General features: G+C 36.5%; 1 protein-coding gene across 8 annotated transcripts in view; it reads left to right on the top strand.

The window, feature by feature from the left end:
- RAPGEF6 (Rap guanine nucleotide exchange factor 6) overlaps positions 1-15825 on the top strand; it is a 183410-nt gene that overhangs the window by 34054 nt on the left and 133531 nt on the right. For all 8 annotated transcript variants that reach the window (XR_008392901.1, XM_053672746.1, XM_053672745.1 and 5 more), the window contains one exon: positions 5540-5623. Coding sequence is in view for 7 of the 8 variants with exons in the window: in XM_053672746.1 (XP_053528721.1) it covers positions 5540-5623 (84 nt within the window). In the remaining variant the exon portion in view is untranslated. The remainder of the gene's footprint in view (positions 1-5539; positions 5624-15825) is intronic.

The following is a 15825-nucleotide window of genomic DNA, read 5'->3' as shown; positions in this document are numbered from 1 at the left end:
TTGAATATTTTGACTATGTCAGCTGTTTCCCACTGAGGTATATAATATTGATGATTTTCAGTGTTTTGATTTGACCACCGTCAACTTCAACTGGTCTGCCTCACTGTGGGGCATCTTCCAGCATGAAATCTCCAGCATGAGAGCTCACAAACCACTTTTGACAAGTTTGATCAGTCACAGCACCTTCTCCATACACTGCACAAATCTTTTTTGTTTCAATTGCATTTTTACCTTTCTTGAAATAATAAAGCGTGATAAGATGAAAATGCTGCATATTTTCTTCTATCTCAATATTAAAATGACTGAACAAAAATTCACCAATTTTGATAAGTTTTTAAAAAATGCATGCTGATATAACAGCTGTTGCAATACAATCTAACAAAATTTTTTCAAATTAAGTTAAAGACAGCTAAGTGCTACTAGAGCCATCTTATGGGGAAAAAAAACAAACAAACTGACCTATTCAAAAGAATTGAAATTCATTTGATTCTTGAATAATTTCTGTAGAGCTGATTGAAATATATTCACAAACTGTGAAATATATCAGGCATAGCTTACAAAATGTGTATATTGTGACAAAGGTTAATAAATATATGCACCTGGGTAACTCCTACCCATGTTAACATACAGAAACATGTCAGCTTTTTTAGAAGGCTCTAGTTGCTTTTCTTGAAAAGCAAATCCAGTTCTGCCTTCTATCACACTATGTTATTTTTGTCTGTTTTTAAATGTCATATAGATAAAAATCTTTGGTTATTTTTTTTTCCTGATGTCACAAATGTCTGAAATTCTTCCCTGTGTTCACATTCATTCTTTTTTACTGCTTAACAGAATACAATTCTGTGAAAATAACATTTTGTCTCATTAACAGATATTTAGGTTGTTTTCAGTTTTTTACTATCATGAATAGCTTTGAACATTTTTGTTCATGTCTTTTTGTGTCCTTATATTACCGTTGGTCACTTAGGAATAGAATTATTGAAACTGCACATGCACAAATTTAGAGGATTCTAACAGTAGGATCTAGCATGCACTTCTCATTTTGTTATCTCACTGTGATTTTATCTCACACTTCCCTGTTTACTGATGATGAGGAATGATTTTCATATTTTTATAGGATATTTGGATAGCTTTTTCATGAAATCCCAATTCAACTGTGACCATTTTTTAAAATTGAATTGTATGTCTTATATCTCTGTTTGTAGAAATTCTTTCAGACTTCTATATCCAAGTCCTGTTTTGGATACTTACATTGTGTATATTTTCTCCCATAACGTGGCTTTCCTTTTCGCTCTATTAATGGCATGTTTTCAAGAAAAGAAATTTCTTACTTTCCCAGTTTTTCCCTTTGTCATTAGTGCTTTCCATGCCTAGTTAAAAAAACAAACCTATCTCTTCCTCAGGGTTATGAAGATAATTCTTTTTTTTTTTCCTAAAACTTTTGGCAACAGTGACCTTTTTTATTATATAAAGATTCAACTGATAAATAGGAATGGTGCTGACTTTCATGTTTCATTGCCTGCATGTCATATTTATTATGTCTCAACTATTTAAATGATTCATATGAGTTTTAATAGTTACACTTACTCACTTGTTGATTCATTCATTTATTAATACATGTTTGTCCACTATATGCTGTGCTTATCCTGGTACAGAATGGTGGAAAGACAATGTGTTTGCCCATATCGAGTATCGTGTAGTGGAGGAAAGAGTGAGTTAGAATAGTTATACACAGTGAAGTGCTATCCAGGAAAAGTATAGCTTCACAGATCATTGGAACAGAACTGAAAGCCCAGAAATAAACCGTTGTATTTGCGAACAGGTTTGTTTTACAAATGCCTTGTAACTAAGACCTGTGTACAATGTGACTGTAACACAGTTGAGGATTAAAAACAATTGAGGATTTAAAAGGAACCAGCAATGAACAGTTTATTTTTGATGAAGGTGCTAAAGCATTTCAGTGGAGAAAGCAGTTTTTTTCCCAACAAATGGTGCTGAGTTTTTACATGCAGAAAGTTAATTCAGACCCTTATACCATATACAGTAATTAAAGAGATAGCACTTTATACCCATCAGAATACCTCCTGTCAAAAATGTGGACAGTAATGAGTGTTGGAGAGGACATGTCAGTGACACCTAGAACCCTTGTACATTGCTGGTGAGGATGAAGACTGATACAGCCACTTTAGGAGATTGGTAGTTTCTTAAAAAGTTAAGCACTTTTTACCATGAGAGCCAGTAATTCCACTTTTGCATACTCACCCAAAAGAAGTGAAAACAAATATGCATGCAGAGACCACACACATGTGCTCTTTAGTGGCACTGTTTGTACTGGCCCCAAACTGGAAACAGTGAAGAAGTCCAGTGAGTGGATAAATAAAGTTCAGTGTGCTCATATGGGTAAAATCCTATTTAGGAGTTAAAAAGGAATAAAGTACTTACTTGTACGACTATAAGGAAACTTCAAAAATATTGTGTTGACAGGAAGCAGCAAGACAGAAACACCCCATGTTATAAGATTCCATTTATATTAACTATCCAGGTAATAGGAATTTTATCTATAGAGACAAAGCAGCTAATTGGTTATGTGGGGGTAGGGATTGACCGCAAAAATGGCACAAGAGATCTCTGTGATGGTAGCAGTGTTCCAAAACTGGACTGTGTTGGTGTGTGCACGCTTCTTATAAAACCAGTGTGTTCGGAATCGGTACTTCCAAAATAGTCACAGGGATGTAAGGTATAGCACAGGGAATATAGGTAACTGTATTGTAATAACCATCTGTGGTGGCAGGTTGGGTGCTTGAATTATTGGAGGGATCTCTTTGTTACTTAGATGAATGCCTATTCACTGTGCTGTACACCTGAAACTATGTAAGTGTTGAATGCAAATTGTAATAGAAAAATAAAATAAAAAATATGGAAACTGAAAAAAAAATGTATAAACTGTTCAGGGGCCATGAGCAAAGAACAGGACCAACAGTGAGAGGAGCTTGGAGTGGTAGGTCCAGGCCTTTATTTTAGGAGCTGTATGAAGCCTTTGAAGGAATAAAATCTGACAAGATTAAGTGTACTGCCCTTCTCTGGGCTGCATTTTTCTTGGATTGATTTGCTTGCAAAAAGAAGGGAGAAAATAGCACCCCACCTTAAAGAGTTTCACTTTCCTTTGTTCACTTACCAGCTGCACTGTCCAGCCATGCTATGACAGTGAAATTCTTTGCCAGATCTGAACTGCTTCTGATTCATAAGCTGGCTTGGTTCTCTTGGTGGTAGGCGTGAACTTCAGGATTTTTCCTGCATTTGTAGTGGAATTTACTGATAACTGTGACTGCTTCAGCCAAGCGAGATAAAATTTGGATGCTTGTCATGGCATCCATTCATAACTTTCTTCTCTCTTATTTTTGGACAAATTTTTTCTGTGTTGATTTTTTTCTTCTTGAATTTGTAAAACTCGTATTTCAAAAGAATAAGGAAGTAGAATTTTTATTTTTTAAAGAGATTTTTATTTTTTAAAGGATTTTATTTATTTTCAGAGAGAGGAGTAGGGAGGGAGAAAGAGGAAGCAAAACATTGATTGGTTACCTCTTGTTCACCCCCAAATGGTGACCCAGCCCACAACCTAGGCATGTGCCCTGATACTGAACAGGTGACCATTCAGTTTGTAGGCTGACACTCAATCCACTGAACCACACCAGCCAGGGGCAGAGGTGGAATTTCTAAATAAAGAACCTTAAGCAGGAATTTTGTAGCCATTTACATCTTCCCCTTGGTGAAGAGTAGAAGGGATATAACAAACTTTAAAGTATCCACTGGAAAATTCACCCTGATTTTTCCTTCTCGTGGTAAGCAGTTAGGATTAACCCAGAAAGCCGTGTAGAATGGATTGGAGGCCTGGGTTTCTGGATGGAGGATGGTACTATATTCATTGAGGACATAGAATACTAGAAAAGATCCAGGCTTGAAGAAAATGATAGGTAGATTTTGAATATTTTGAGTTTGAGTTTTCTGTTAGATATGTAAGATGACTTGTCAAGTAGATAGATAGAAAGATAGAAGCAAGATAGATAGATATACAAGGTCTGGCCAGAAATTATCCAGCCACGTAATATGAAAAATAGAAACATTTATTGAAGAAGATACAAAATAGAAGAAACATTGCACATAGGACCATGATGCCTTAATCCCCTTCAAAGTAGGCACCTTGGGACCTCACACAGTTCTCCCAGTTGCCATCAGCTGCCCTGTTGTATTTTTTGGATCTCATCAATGGTCTGAAATCCCTTCTCTTTCAAAGGGGATTTTACTTTTGGGAAAGGCAGAAGTTGCAGGGTGTCAAATCTGGGTGGTAGAGGGGCTGAGTCACCTGGGTAACTTAATATTTTGCCAAAAAACTCTACACACGTGTTGCATGAGCAGGGGCAGTTGTCATGGTGAAACTGCCAGCCACCAGTTGTCCATAGCTGTGTCCTCCTGAATCATCTGAATAGTTTCTGTGGAGGAATGTTGAAGCTTAGCACAAACTTTGGTATCGATTTATTGCTCTACTTGCTCAGTCATTTTGAATGCAATGGCCACAAGTACGCATGCTCACTCAATGGCAGCTAATGCCCCCACTGAGTAGTACAGTGAAGTCATCATTGTTCACACATCCCAGTCCACTCTTCTTGGCTGCCAGGTTACATCAATGTTGCTCAAACCATTCTCATTATATTAACAGTGGTTGGACTTTTTCTGGATGACCTCATACAGTTCTTCATCTCGGAGGAAAGATTTGTTTTATAGATATTAGAATCTTTATATTAAAATTGATTGAAGCCTTAGGTATGGTAAATAAAGATATTTGATGGAAAGAAATTAGTTTAGATTATAAACTAACATCTAACAAGATTCTGGGTTTTCACTGGAGATTTAACTGAACTAAAATGTTGATGGACTTAAGTCATCTGATATTCTTTTATTTTATCTTTCATACATATAAAATGAGAGTCCTAGGTAGGCATAGTTTCATGTTTTTCAGAATAACGTTGAATGCAATAAGTAGATCATTATTATCCAAATTTAGTTGGAAGTGAAGATATAACATTGATAAATTTGTGAATTTCAAATAATACTATCTTCAGTATACATGAAAGTTATCAGAAATAGAATTTCTACTGCGCAGATGTAGTACAATTTTTAAGTTAATCTTCATCAGATGTGATTGATGGTCTAGTACACATAAATGAAGAATGTGAATTTGATGTAATTAATAAGATAAAGCTAATAAACATACCTCTTTTTAGACTTTGATTTAATCTTTATTGTATTTTTTCTGTTACCATTTAGTCCCTTTATCCCCTCCCCAGCAGTCACCACACAAAATATACTTCTGAAGTCTATCATCAGGTAATGATTGTAGTTTTTCCTGTGTGAACATGGTCTGTGTTACTTAATTTTTAATGATTTTCAGTATCAGTGTATTTCATGTTATGTATTTTCTGTTGGCTTCATATACATGTGTGTGTATTTATTTACTCATTTACTTACTTATTTATTTAAACAGTTCAGAAACTATTGCCAGATGTTGGTACATCCTGCTTTCTGGATCTGTGCTTATGAAAGACTCCATGGTCTTGCCTCCTTGCAGGTACGTTCATATTTGTTGCGTAGTGTACATGGCAGGCAGAGTTAACATTGTATCTGTTGGGTTGACCAAAAAGTCCATTTAGTTTTTACTGTAAAATAAAAGATACACTTTTCATTTTCACCAGTAATTCTGTTAATTTGGATATTTTAAATGTGTTGGCCATCTCCCATGTGGTAGAACATTGGTTGTTCTCAAGTAATGTATCAATTTGATCACTATGAATTTCAATGGGTGTACCTGCCTGGGGAACATCACCCAGTGAGAAATCTCCAGATAAAACTTCACAGACCATTTTCGACACGTTTCATCAGTTACAGCACCTTCTCCTTACCCTGCACCCATCTTTTTTTTTTTTGCATGTTCCAGTTGCATTTTTACCCTTGAAGTAGTAAAACATAATACACCAGAAATGTTGCGTGTTTTCTTCCATCTTTAATATTAAAGTGGCTACACAAAAATTCACCAGTTTTCATAAGTTTTTTTTAGATGCATACTCATATGACAGCTGTCACAGCACAGTCTCACAAAATTGTTTCAAATGAAGTTAAAGACAACTAAGCATGGTTAGAGCCATCTTTGGGGGAAAAAAACCAACAAACTTTGGCCAACCCAATGTTTATCTCTTACGTTAAGCTGTTTTATGTAGGTTGTGTATTTTCTCTAATCTTATAAATGTCTTTGCTTGTTGGTAATTGGGAAATACTTGGCAGAAATCAGTTGATATTTCATACTTTCTGAGGGTGTAATCTTTTAAGTTTACACCATGGCATAATATTTTAGTCCTATTTGATCTTTAGTTTTATGTGAAAGTTGATCTGGTTGATCTGATGGTTTCTAGATTTGTTGATATTAATGATTATAGAGAGACGTACCGTGTCTTAGTAGTTAAGAAATTGGTTTTTAGAGAAAGTCAAACTAGACATAATAATCCTATTATTATTAGTTATTATCTTACTTTGGATGAATTTTAGTTTATTGAATATGAAATGAAGATAGTAATAGTACCTGTTTAAGAGGCTTTATGGGACTTTGGCAGGCTGCTACTTAGAGCCCTCAGCAGAAGTCTCAAGAGGGTGCCACTCTAGAGCCAGACCGCCTGCGCCCACTGTGTGCTTGCTTCCTCCCTTTGTACCTCCATTCTCTCAGCTGAAAAATGAGGGTAATAATGGAACCTATTTAATAGGCTAGTTTTGAGGAATAAATGAATTAACAGTTAATAAAGCTCTTGGACTAGTGCCTATTAATACGTAATTGTTCATTATCACCACCATGATTATCAGGTAAAAGAAGAGGAGGGTGGTTAGAAAGAACGTCAGTTGTGTTGGTGAATTTGCTCTGTCCGCAGTGCTTCGTATTGTGGGGCCTCAGATTACAATTTGATGACATAAAAATGTAATTTTTTACTGACTTTTTTCTAATAATGTTGCAGAGAGGCTTTTGGTCTTTTAAAAAAGTAAGACTTCTGATTGCAGCTAAATTGATTTAGTTGAATAACTATTAAATTTAAGTATCAAGATACAGTCTACTAGATAGATGGTGTGGGACATCTTAGTTTTGATCCCATCTTTAAAGTTGTGTCTTGAGGCCTGAATTGGCCTTTGATTAAATGAAATCTGTACTTCTTGACTAATAGAATAAAACATTGTTGACTGATTTAAATAAAACAGTAGTTTTGGGGGGACTTCTGCCAAGATGGAGGCATAGGTGGAAGCACTGCACCTTCTTGCACAACTAAGTTTAAAAACAGTAAAGTTTTAGCAACAGAAATGCAGCCAAACCACAGAAAATTGAACTACACGTTAAGTCTGATAACAACGAACCCTTCAGCCAAACCAAACCAAACCAGTAAAAGGGGCAGAGCCAGCAGCAGAGCGGGGTCGGACAGGAAAGATTCACCGGACCCACCCGGTGCACGACCCAGGTGCACCAGCAGCCCTGGGTGGATCCCAGGTATGGAGAAGCAGGCGGACCCACTGAGGGCTGTTCACGATCACACATTCACGAGCAGATAAACCAGTGAAGGAGCTAGCAGTGAGATGGACCTAGCAGGCCCCAGCGGCAGGAAGCAGCAGAGGGAAATGCCATTGTCCCTCTCTGACCCCGCCCCCACATACAGCATCACAAACCAGCGACCTAGGTGGCCCCGCCCTGGTGAACAACTAAGGCTCTGCTCCTCCTACGTAACAGGCATGAACAGATCAAAACAAGGCTCAAGAACAACTCAGAGCCCCAGAGCCCATAAACCTAAGCAATGCAGAAATAGCCAAACTTTCAGATGCACGGTTCAAAACACTGGTGATCAGGATGCTCACAGAACTGGTTGATTTTAGTCACAAATTAGAGGAACATATGAAGGCTAAACTAATTGAAATGAAGGGAAATACATAGGAAACCAATACTGATGGAAAGGAAACTGGGACTCAAATCAAAGGAGTGGACCAGAAGGAGGAAAAAAATGACCAAACAGAAAAGGATGAAGAAACAAGAATTCAAAAAAATGAGGAGAGGTTTAGGAACCTTCAGGACATCTTTAAACACTCCAACATCCGAATTATAGGGGTACCAGAAGGGGAAGAGGAACAGTCACGAGTGGAAAACTTATTTGAACAAATAATAAAGGAGAACTTCCCCATTCTGGCAAAGGAAATAGACTTCCAGGAAATCCAGGAAGCTCAGAGAGTCCCAAAGGAGTTGGACCCAAGAAGGAACAAGTAATTACATTAGCCAAGATTAAAATGAAGGAGAGAATCCTAGAAGCAGCAAGAGGTAAGGGGACAGTCACCTACAAAAGAGTTCCCATCAGACTGTCAGCGGATTTCTCAAAAGACACCTTACAGGCAAGAAGGGGCTGGAAAGAAGTATTCCAAGTCATGAAATCCAAAGACCTACAACCAAGATTGCTCTATCCAGCAAAGCTTTCCTTTAGAATGGAAGGGCAGATAAAGTGCTTCTCAGATAAGACCAAATTCAAGGAGTTCATCATCACCAAGCCCTTATTATATGAAATGTTAAAGGGACTTACCTAAGAAAAAGAAGATAAAAAAGATGAACAATGAAAGGACAGCAAACTCACAGTTATTAACCACACCTAAAACAAAAGCAAACTAAGAGGACAGCTAGATCAGGAGCAGAACCATAGAAATGGAGATCACATGGAGGGTTAGCAACAGGGGAGTGGGAGAAGGAGAAGGGGGGAGAAAGTACAGAAAATAAGTAGCATAGATGGTAGGTAGAAAATAGGGGGAGGGCAAGAATAGTATGGGAAATATAGAATCTAAAGAACTTGAGACATGTGGCCATAAACTAAAGGAGGGGGAATGGTGGGGGAGGGATGTGCAGGGTAGAGGGGAATGAAGGGGGGAATAGAACAACTGTAATGGCATGATTAATAAAATACATTTAAAAATAGACGGGGAGGTTTAGAATAGTATAGGAAATGTAGAAGCAAAAAAAACTTACATGTATGAGCTACGGAGATGAACTAAGCAGGGGAGGAACCCTAGAGAGTGGGTGAGTGCAGGGCAGACGGAGTTAAAGAGGAGAAAAAGTGAGACAACTGTAACAGCATAATCAATAAAATATACTTTAAAAAAAACAGTAGGTTTGGTTACTTAAGGAATGATGCCATATTACAGGCTCAGTGTTGGTCTCTGCTGTTGGCAGATTAGGTACCAGCAGTAGCATTAGCATTGAGTCTGTGTATTCTCCATCTCTGCCTCTGGCCACGTCATTCATGGGCCCATTGAATAAGCATTTGGGGTGGCTGGGGAAAGAGTTTGACATCCAAAGAGCATGTCATTTTGTCTACCTGATTATTACAAGCTTCCTTTACAGTGGGTACCCTTTGGGTACTCATATGGGATGCAGACATCTTCAAAGTCTGTGCTCATTGTGAAAGATCCTTCTGCATGCCTCCTCCCAGACTTCTTTGTTATCAGTCTTCTAATCTTGTTCCTTCCAAGTCCGTAACCACTCATCTAAACCATTAGTAACTGCCCATGAACCTATTTAGGTTGATAATTTCAACTGTCTCCCAATTCAGAAAAAATGGACCATGAGATGTACTGCTTGAAGTTCTGTTCTCTAAGAGGATTTTCCTTCACCACCTTCCTTCAGGGTTACCTCTGGGTGGGGCTGTCCACTTTCAGGTGGGACCAGCATGTTGTGCACACTCATCTGTAAAACGTGCTCAAGTTTTTCTTTTTTGGTGCAGCTCCCTAGGTGGACATAGGCACAGATTGAGGTAGAAGAGATAATGCAACAGGTGTTGATATTGGAGTCTGAGCCACACTCTTGCAACTTACTGTGGAGCTGGCTAAACTCATTCTCTTATATACCACATTTATTTAATAATAGATTGGTAGCTATTGCTCATGCCCAACCTTAATGTTTGGCTGCACAGTTCCTAATGGGAAGTTTTAGGCTACAGAATCACCTGATGCCCCATGCATGATTGGTCATTCAGTCTACCAAAGCCTGGTGGCAAGCCAGAAGTTATTTTTTAAAAGCAGAATGTCATAAGTACTCAACATCATAGATAACTTTTTGGAAACTGCGACTTTAAGTGAAACGACTTATAACAAAACCAGTTTTACCATAGGCTAATTGATACTAACAACAGTTCAGTTCCTTTGGCATATTTCTGGTCCAAAAATGTCACCAAACTTCTAAATAAACACTTTGAATATTAAACATTGAAGTGTATGTGAGCTATACACTTAGAAAGATGAATGAAAACAAGGAAGATGATTATTTTTCAACCCTTTTATATCATTTCAGGGTAGCAGGTGGCCTGAGCCTATCCTAGCAGCTCAGGGCACTAGGGTAACCCTCCTTCCATCTCAGGGCACACTCCCCTTCCTAACCCGCCTTTCTCACACACACACTCACTCAGACTGTGCCACTGGATCCTAGAGGACACCTACTACAATAGGCCACGCCACCAAGACACAGAGTCAAAGCAGCCCTAGCTAATACACAGAAACAAACATGGGGGTTGCCAAAACAAGGAGACAGAGAAACATGGGTCAAATGAAAGAACAGGTCAAAACTGCAGAAAAAGAGCTAAACAAAATGGAGATAAGCGATCTATGAGATGCAGGGTTCAAAATACTGGTTATAAGGATGGTCAAGGAACTTAGGACTTCAGAAACGTAAAAAAGATCCAGTCAGAAATAAAAGAAACACTAATTGAAATAAAGAACAATTTACAGGGAAAAACAGTAGAGTGAATGAAGCTTAGAATCAAATCAATGATATGGAACATAAGGAAGCACAAAAGCAATCAGAACAACAAAAAAGAATATCAAAAAAATTGAGGATAGTATAGGCAATCTCTGGGACAACTTTGAGAGGTCCAACACTCACATCATAGAGGTGCCAGAAGGAGAAGATAAAGAGCAAGAAATTGGAAATGTATTTGACAAAATAGTGAAAGAAAACTTTCCTAATTTGGTGAAGGAAATAAACATGCAAGTCCAGAAAGCACAGAGAATCCAAAACAAGATGCAAAGAGGCCCAGTCCAAGACACATCATAATTAAAATGCCAAAAGTTAAAGAGAATCTTAAAAACAGGAAGAGAAAAGAAGTTAGTTACCTACATGGGAGTTCCCATAAGACTTCCAGCTGATTTCTTAAAGAAACTTTGTAGGCACATAGGGGCTGGAAAGAAGTATTCAGAGTCATGAAAAGTAAGGACCTACCTACATCCAAGATTACTCTATCCAGCAAGGCTATCATTTAGAATGGAAGGATAGGTAAAGTGCTTCCCAGATAAGAAATGTTAAAGGGACTTATCTAAGAAAAAGAAGATCAAAACTGTGAACAGTAAAGTGACAACAAATTCACAGCTATCAACAACTGAACCTAAAAAACAAAAAGTAAGCAAACAACTGGAACAGAATCACAGAGATGGAGATCCCATGGAGGGTTATCAGTGTAGAGAGGGAGAGGGGAGGTTGGAGGAAAGGTACAAGGAAGAAGAAGCATAAATGGTAGGTACAAAATAGACAGGATGAGGTGAAGAGTAGTATAGGAAATGGAGAAGCCAGACAATTTATATGTAGGACCCATGGATATGAACTAAGCGGGTGGGGAATGCTGGTGGGATGGAGGGTAGAGGGGAATAAAGGGGAGGAAAAAAATGGGACAACTGTAATAGCAGAATCAATAAAATATACTTCCACACAAAAACACTCTTCATAGACACACCTGGAATGTTTGGCCAAATATCAAGGCATCCTGAGGCCCAGTCAAGTTACACAAAAGGTCAACCATCACTTGCAATAAGCAAGTAAACAGTACACATATAATGTATGTTCAGGGAGCAATCAGAAAGAAAGAAAAAAATGGAGCAGGGTGAGGGACTAGAGAACAGTGGGGACAGAATGATAAGCACAGAGAGGGTCTAAAATATTTGTTCAATGGAAAAAAAAGTGCAGGGGACCCTTGAACAACGTGGGGTGTGGTATGACCCCGTGAAGTTGAAAAGCCCAGAATAACCTTTGGCTCCTCAATAACTTAACTACTAATAGCCTTTTGTGACTGGAAGCCTTACTGGAAAAAATAGTTAACAATATTTGTATGTTATGTGATTATATACCGTATTCTTACAGTAAAGTAAGTTGGAGAGTAGAAAATGTAAGAAACTCATAAGGAAAATGCTTTTACATTGAAAAATTCTGCTTATTAGTAAGTATATTTCCACAAAGAAAAGCCTAGGCCCAGATGGCTTTATTGCTAGGTGTTTTCAAATATTTGAGGAAGCATTATCACATATCTTGCACAAACTATTTTGGAAAATAAGGGGAGAGGGAATACTTTTAGCTTATTTTCTGAGGCCACTATTACCCTGAAACCAATGCCATACAAAGATACCACAAGAAATGAAACTGATAAATTATCTCTTGTGAACATACATGTAGAAAGAGTAACAAAATAACAGCAAAACAAATCTAGTAATGTATTAAAAGTATTGGACAGTATGAACAAGTTGTGGTTATTCTAGAAGTGCAAGGAAGTTTAACATATGTAAATCAATTAATACAATATACTCTGCTAGTAAAAATGGACAATAACCATGTGACCTTTTCCGTAAACACAAAAAATTGACAAAATTTAAAACTTGTTCATGACAAAATCTTTTGAACCTATTAGATATACCAAAGGAAACTTCCTAATCATCACCTAGGGCGTGTGCAGAAATTTTATTGCTGTGAGAATTTTTTTAAATTTTTATTTTTTTTATATCGCATCCATTTATGATTTTTTTGTTTATGATGTTATAGTAAGGTTTTTCATTTTTTTCTGTTGTGATATTTGGTGTTTTCATAGCCATTTGTAGAAAATACTATCTTTTCCCCCATTGAATTCCTTTGACAATTTGTCAAACATCAGTTGAACTTGTGTGTACGTGTGGGCCTGATTTTGTTCTGTCTCACTTCATTGCAGAAGTTGATCTGATGCCATACCATCTTGAGTGTTCTAGCTTTACATTATATTCTGAAATCTGATCATATAAGTGTTTCAACTTTGTCCTTGTTTTCCAAAATTGCTTTACCTATTTTAGGATCTTTACATTTTCATGTAAATTTTGGAATAATTATATCATTTCCTTTAGGCAACTTTCTGATTGCACTGAATGTGTAGAACAACCCATAAAGAAGATATATCATTTTATTTCGATCATCATTAATTTCTCTCTGTAGGGTTGTTTGTTTTTGTTTTTCTGCAGTGTTTCTGCAGTTTGTAGTTTTATAGGGGTCTTGTATAGATTTTGGTAAATTTTTCTCTTAAATATTTGTTTTTATTTTATTTTAAATGGTATTAAAAGGTTTTTCAGATAATTTGTTGAAAATATACAGTAAAATTAATGATTTTTAGATATTGAGCTTGTATCCTTTAATCTTGCTAAATTCACTTATTTCTGGTAGCTTTGTAAAAAAATAGAATTCATAGGATTTACTTTATACAATCATGTCATCTACAGTTGAAGCAATTGTTTTGCCTTTCTTGTGTAAACTGTTATTGCAAGAACTCAAAAAGTTGATAAATGTGTTTCTTTAGATCAGTACTTACCTGATCAATTCAGTAGAAATGATAGAATTATAAAATCCCTATTTCAATAGGCCTAATAACACATTAGATGTAGGTACTGGTCAAAAATGGATGCTAAAATTAGCAGAAGGAAAATTGAGAGGAAACTTTATATTCAGTACATCAAGTTGATGCTGTGGGAAACTATACAGCAGTTTAACAGTACAACAAAATGGGATGACCAGACTATGTGTGTGCGTGGATGATGTGATAGAATAACTCAGTCTTTTTCAGTTTGTTTTTCTCTTTATCCTGTTCATATTTTTCTGTACTTTTTTCAACATGTGGAACATACTCAGTAATAGCTGTTTTAATGTTCTATTGGTTTCCTCATTGCTAACAGTTCTGAGTCTGTGTATATTGATTTGTTTTTCTCCATGGATCATGTTTTCCCGTTTCTTGGTACACCTTTTTGTTTTGTTTCACTGGATGTTGGTCATCACAAGCTGATGTTGCTGGGTTCCAGCTTTTGCTATATTTCATTAGGGTAGTATTGGGCTTGCTTCTGACACTCAGTTTAGTTCATTGAAATCCATTTGATCATTTTGAGTCTTAAATTTTATATTTGTGCGAGTCCAGCATTTTTTTAGTGTAAGACTAATTTGTAAGTTTCTAAGAATACACATTTCTGAGGACCCTGCCCACTGCTCCATGTATTGTGTTGTCTTTGCATTCTAGTTGTTAGTGGATTGTTCTCTCCTCACATATTTGTAGTGTTCACCCAAAGACTCAAGGAAGCCTTTCTGAATTTCACCAAAGAACATATGTGTGCTCACATATGTATGCTCATGCACATTCTTGTTCTTTGTCTCTCTCTCCTCCTTCCTCCCTTTTTTTCTGTTCTCTACCCTGTAAATTTTAATGATCTTTCCCCATCATCCACACCCCAAAACCAAACAGTCTCTTCATTTCATTGAGATTGTCAGGCTCTGTTAGGCTTTTGCTTTGCATTGTGGTCTAGAGACTGCCAGAAAGTAGTAAAATTGGATAGTGTAGTGGTCATCTCAGGGTTTCATTTTGGTTTTTGATTTTTATTCTCTCGGGGAGCATAGCACAGTCCTACCTGTTTTCCAGGGTCTTGAAATTGTTGTTTTATATATTTTGTGTTTTCATTTTGGAGAGTAAATTTAATACGTGTTATTTCATCATATATAAAAGCAAACTTTTATAAATTTGTTTTTGTTTTATATATTAGAATCTATACATAAATATATCTAATAATTAGATGATGTCAGAGTTGGGGAAATACAAATAAAACATACAGTTCTATTGCTTAAGAAAAACAAGTGATTTTTTTGTTATATTCAAAATTGCATTTGGATTTTGATTAGAATTTTCTCATAAACTAATCTTTGTATATAAATAAGGTTACATACAAGGTTTGTACTTTGTGGAAAATTGACATGCTGTTGCTTCTTTCATTCAAGCCCTGTTTCCAATTCATTAATAAACTTATAAATTTTTGTAAATGACATATATTTAAGTTTACTTTTTGATATTTTATATTTTATTTGCATTATTTATTAATGGAGGTTTCTTCTCATTTGGTTATTTTTGCATAAATTATTTTATTAATTTTTATTTATATAATATTTCAGATTGCTTTTATACTTTTTTTTTTAAATATCTTTAAGTCTAAACAACTACACTTTCTCAAAAATCTTTTTTTTTTTAATTTTTTTATTTATTTATCTTTAGAGGGGAAGGGAAGGAGAGAGCCAGAGAAACATCAATGTATGGTTGCCTTTCTATCGGGAGGGGGTTTATACTTTTAAATGCACTCCACATATTAAGTATGTTAACATAAATAAAAGGTATTTTCTATTCCTCCCACCATTTAAAAATATATATTTTATTGATTACGCTATTACAGTTGTCCCAATTTTTCCCCTTTTTGTTCCCCTCCACCTGGTACCTCCATTCCCTCCAGCAATCCCCTGCCTTAGTTCATGTCCATGGGTGATGCGTGTAAGTTCTTTAGCTAGTCCATTTTCTATACTCCTCTTAACATTTCCCCATCTATTCTGTTCCTACCAATTTGTACTTCTTAATCCTTGCACCTTTTCCCCCATTCTTCCCTTTTCCCCTCGCAGTTGATAACCCTCTA

The sequence above is a fragment of the Artibeus jamaicensis genome, unplaced genomic scaffold, assembly GCF_021234435.1.
Source record: "Artibeus jamaicensis isolate MK-2021 breed Jamaican fruit bat unplaced genomic scaffold, CSHL_Jam_final contig_786, whole genome shotgun sequence".
In the NCBI taxonomy this organism is placed as follows: domain Eukaryota; kingdom Metazoa; phylum Chordata; class Mammalia; order Chiroptera; family Phyllostomidae; genus Artibeus; species Artibeus jamaicensis.
Note: the sequence above shows the minus strand (reverse complement) of the source record. Positions and strands in the feature narration are given on the sequence as shown.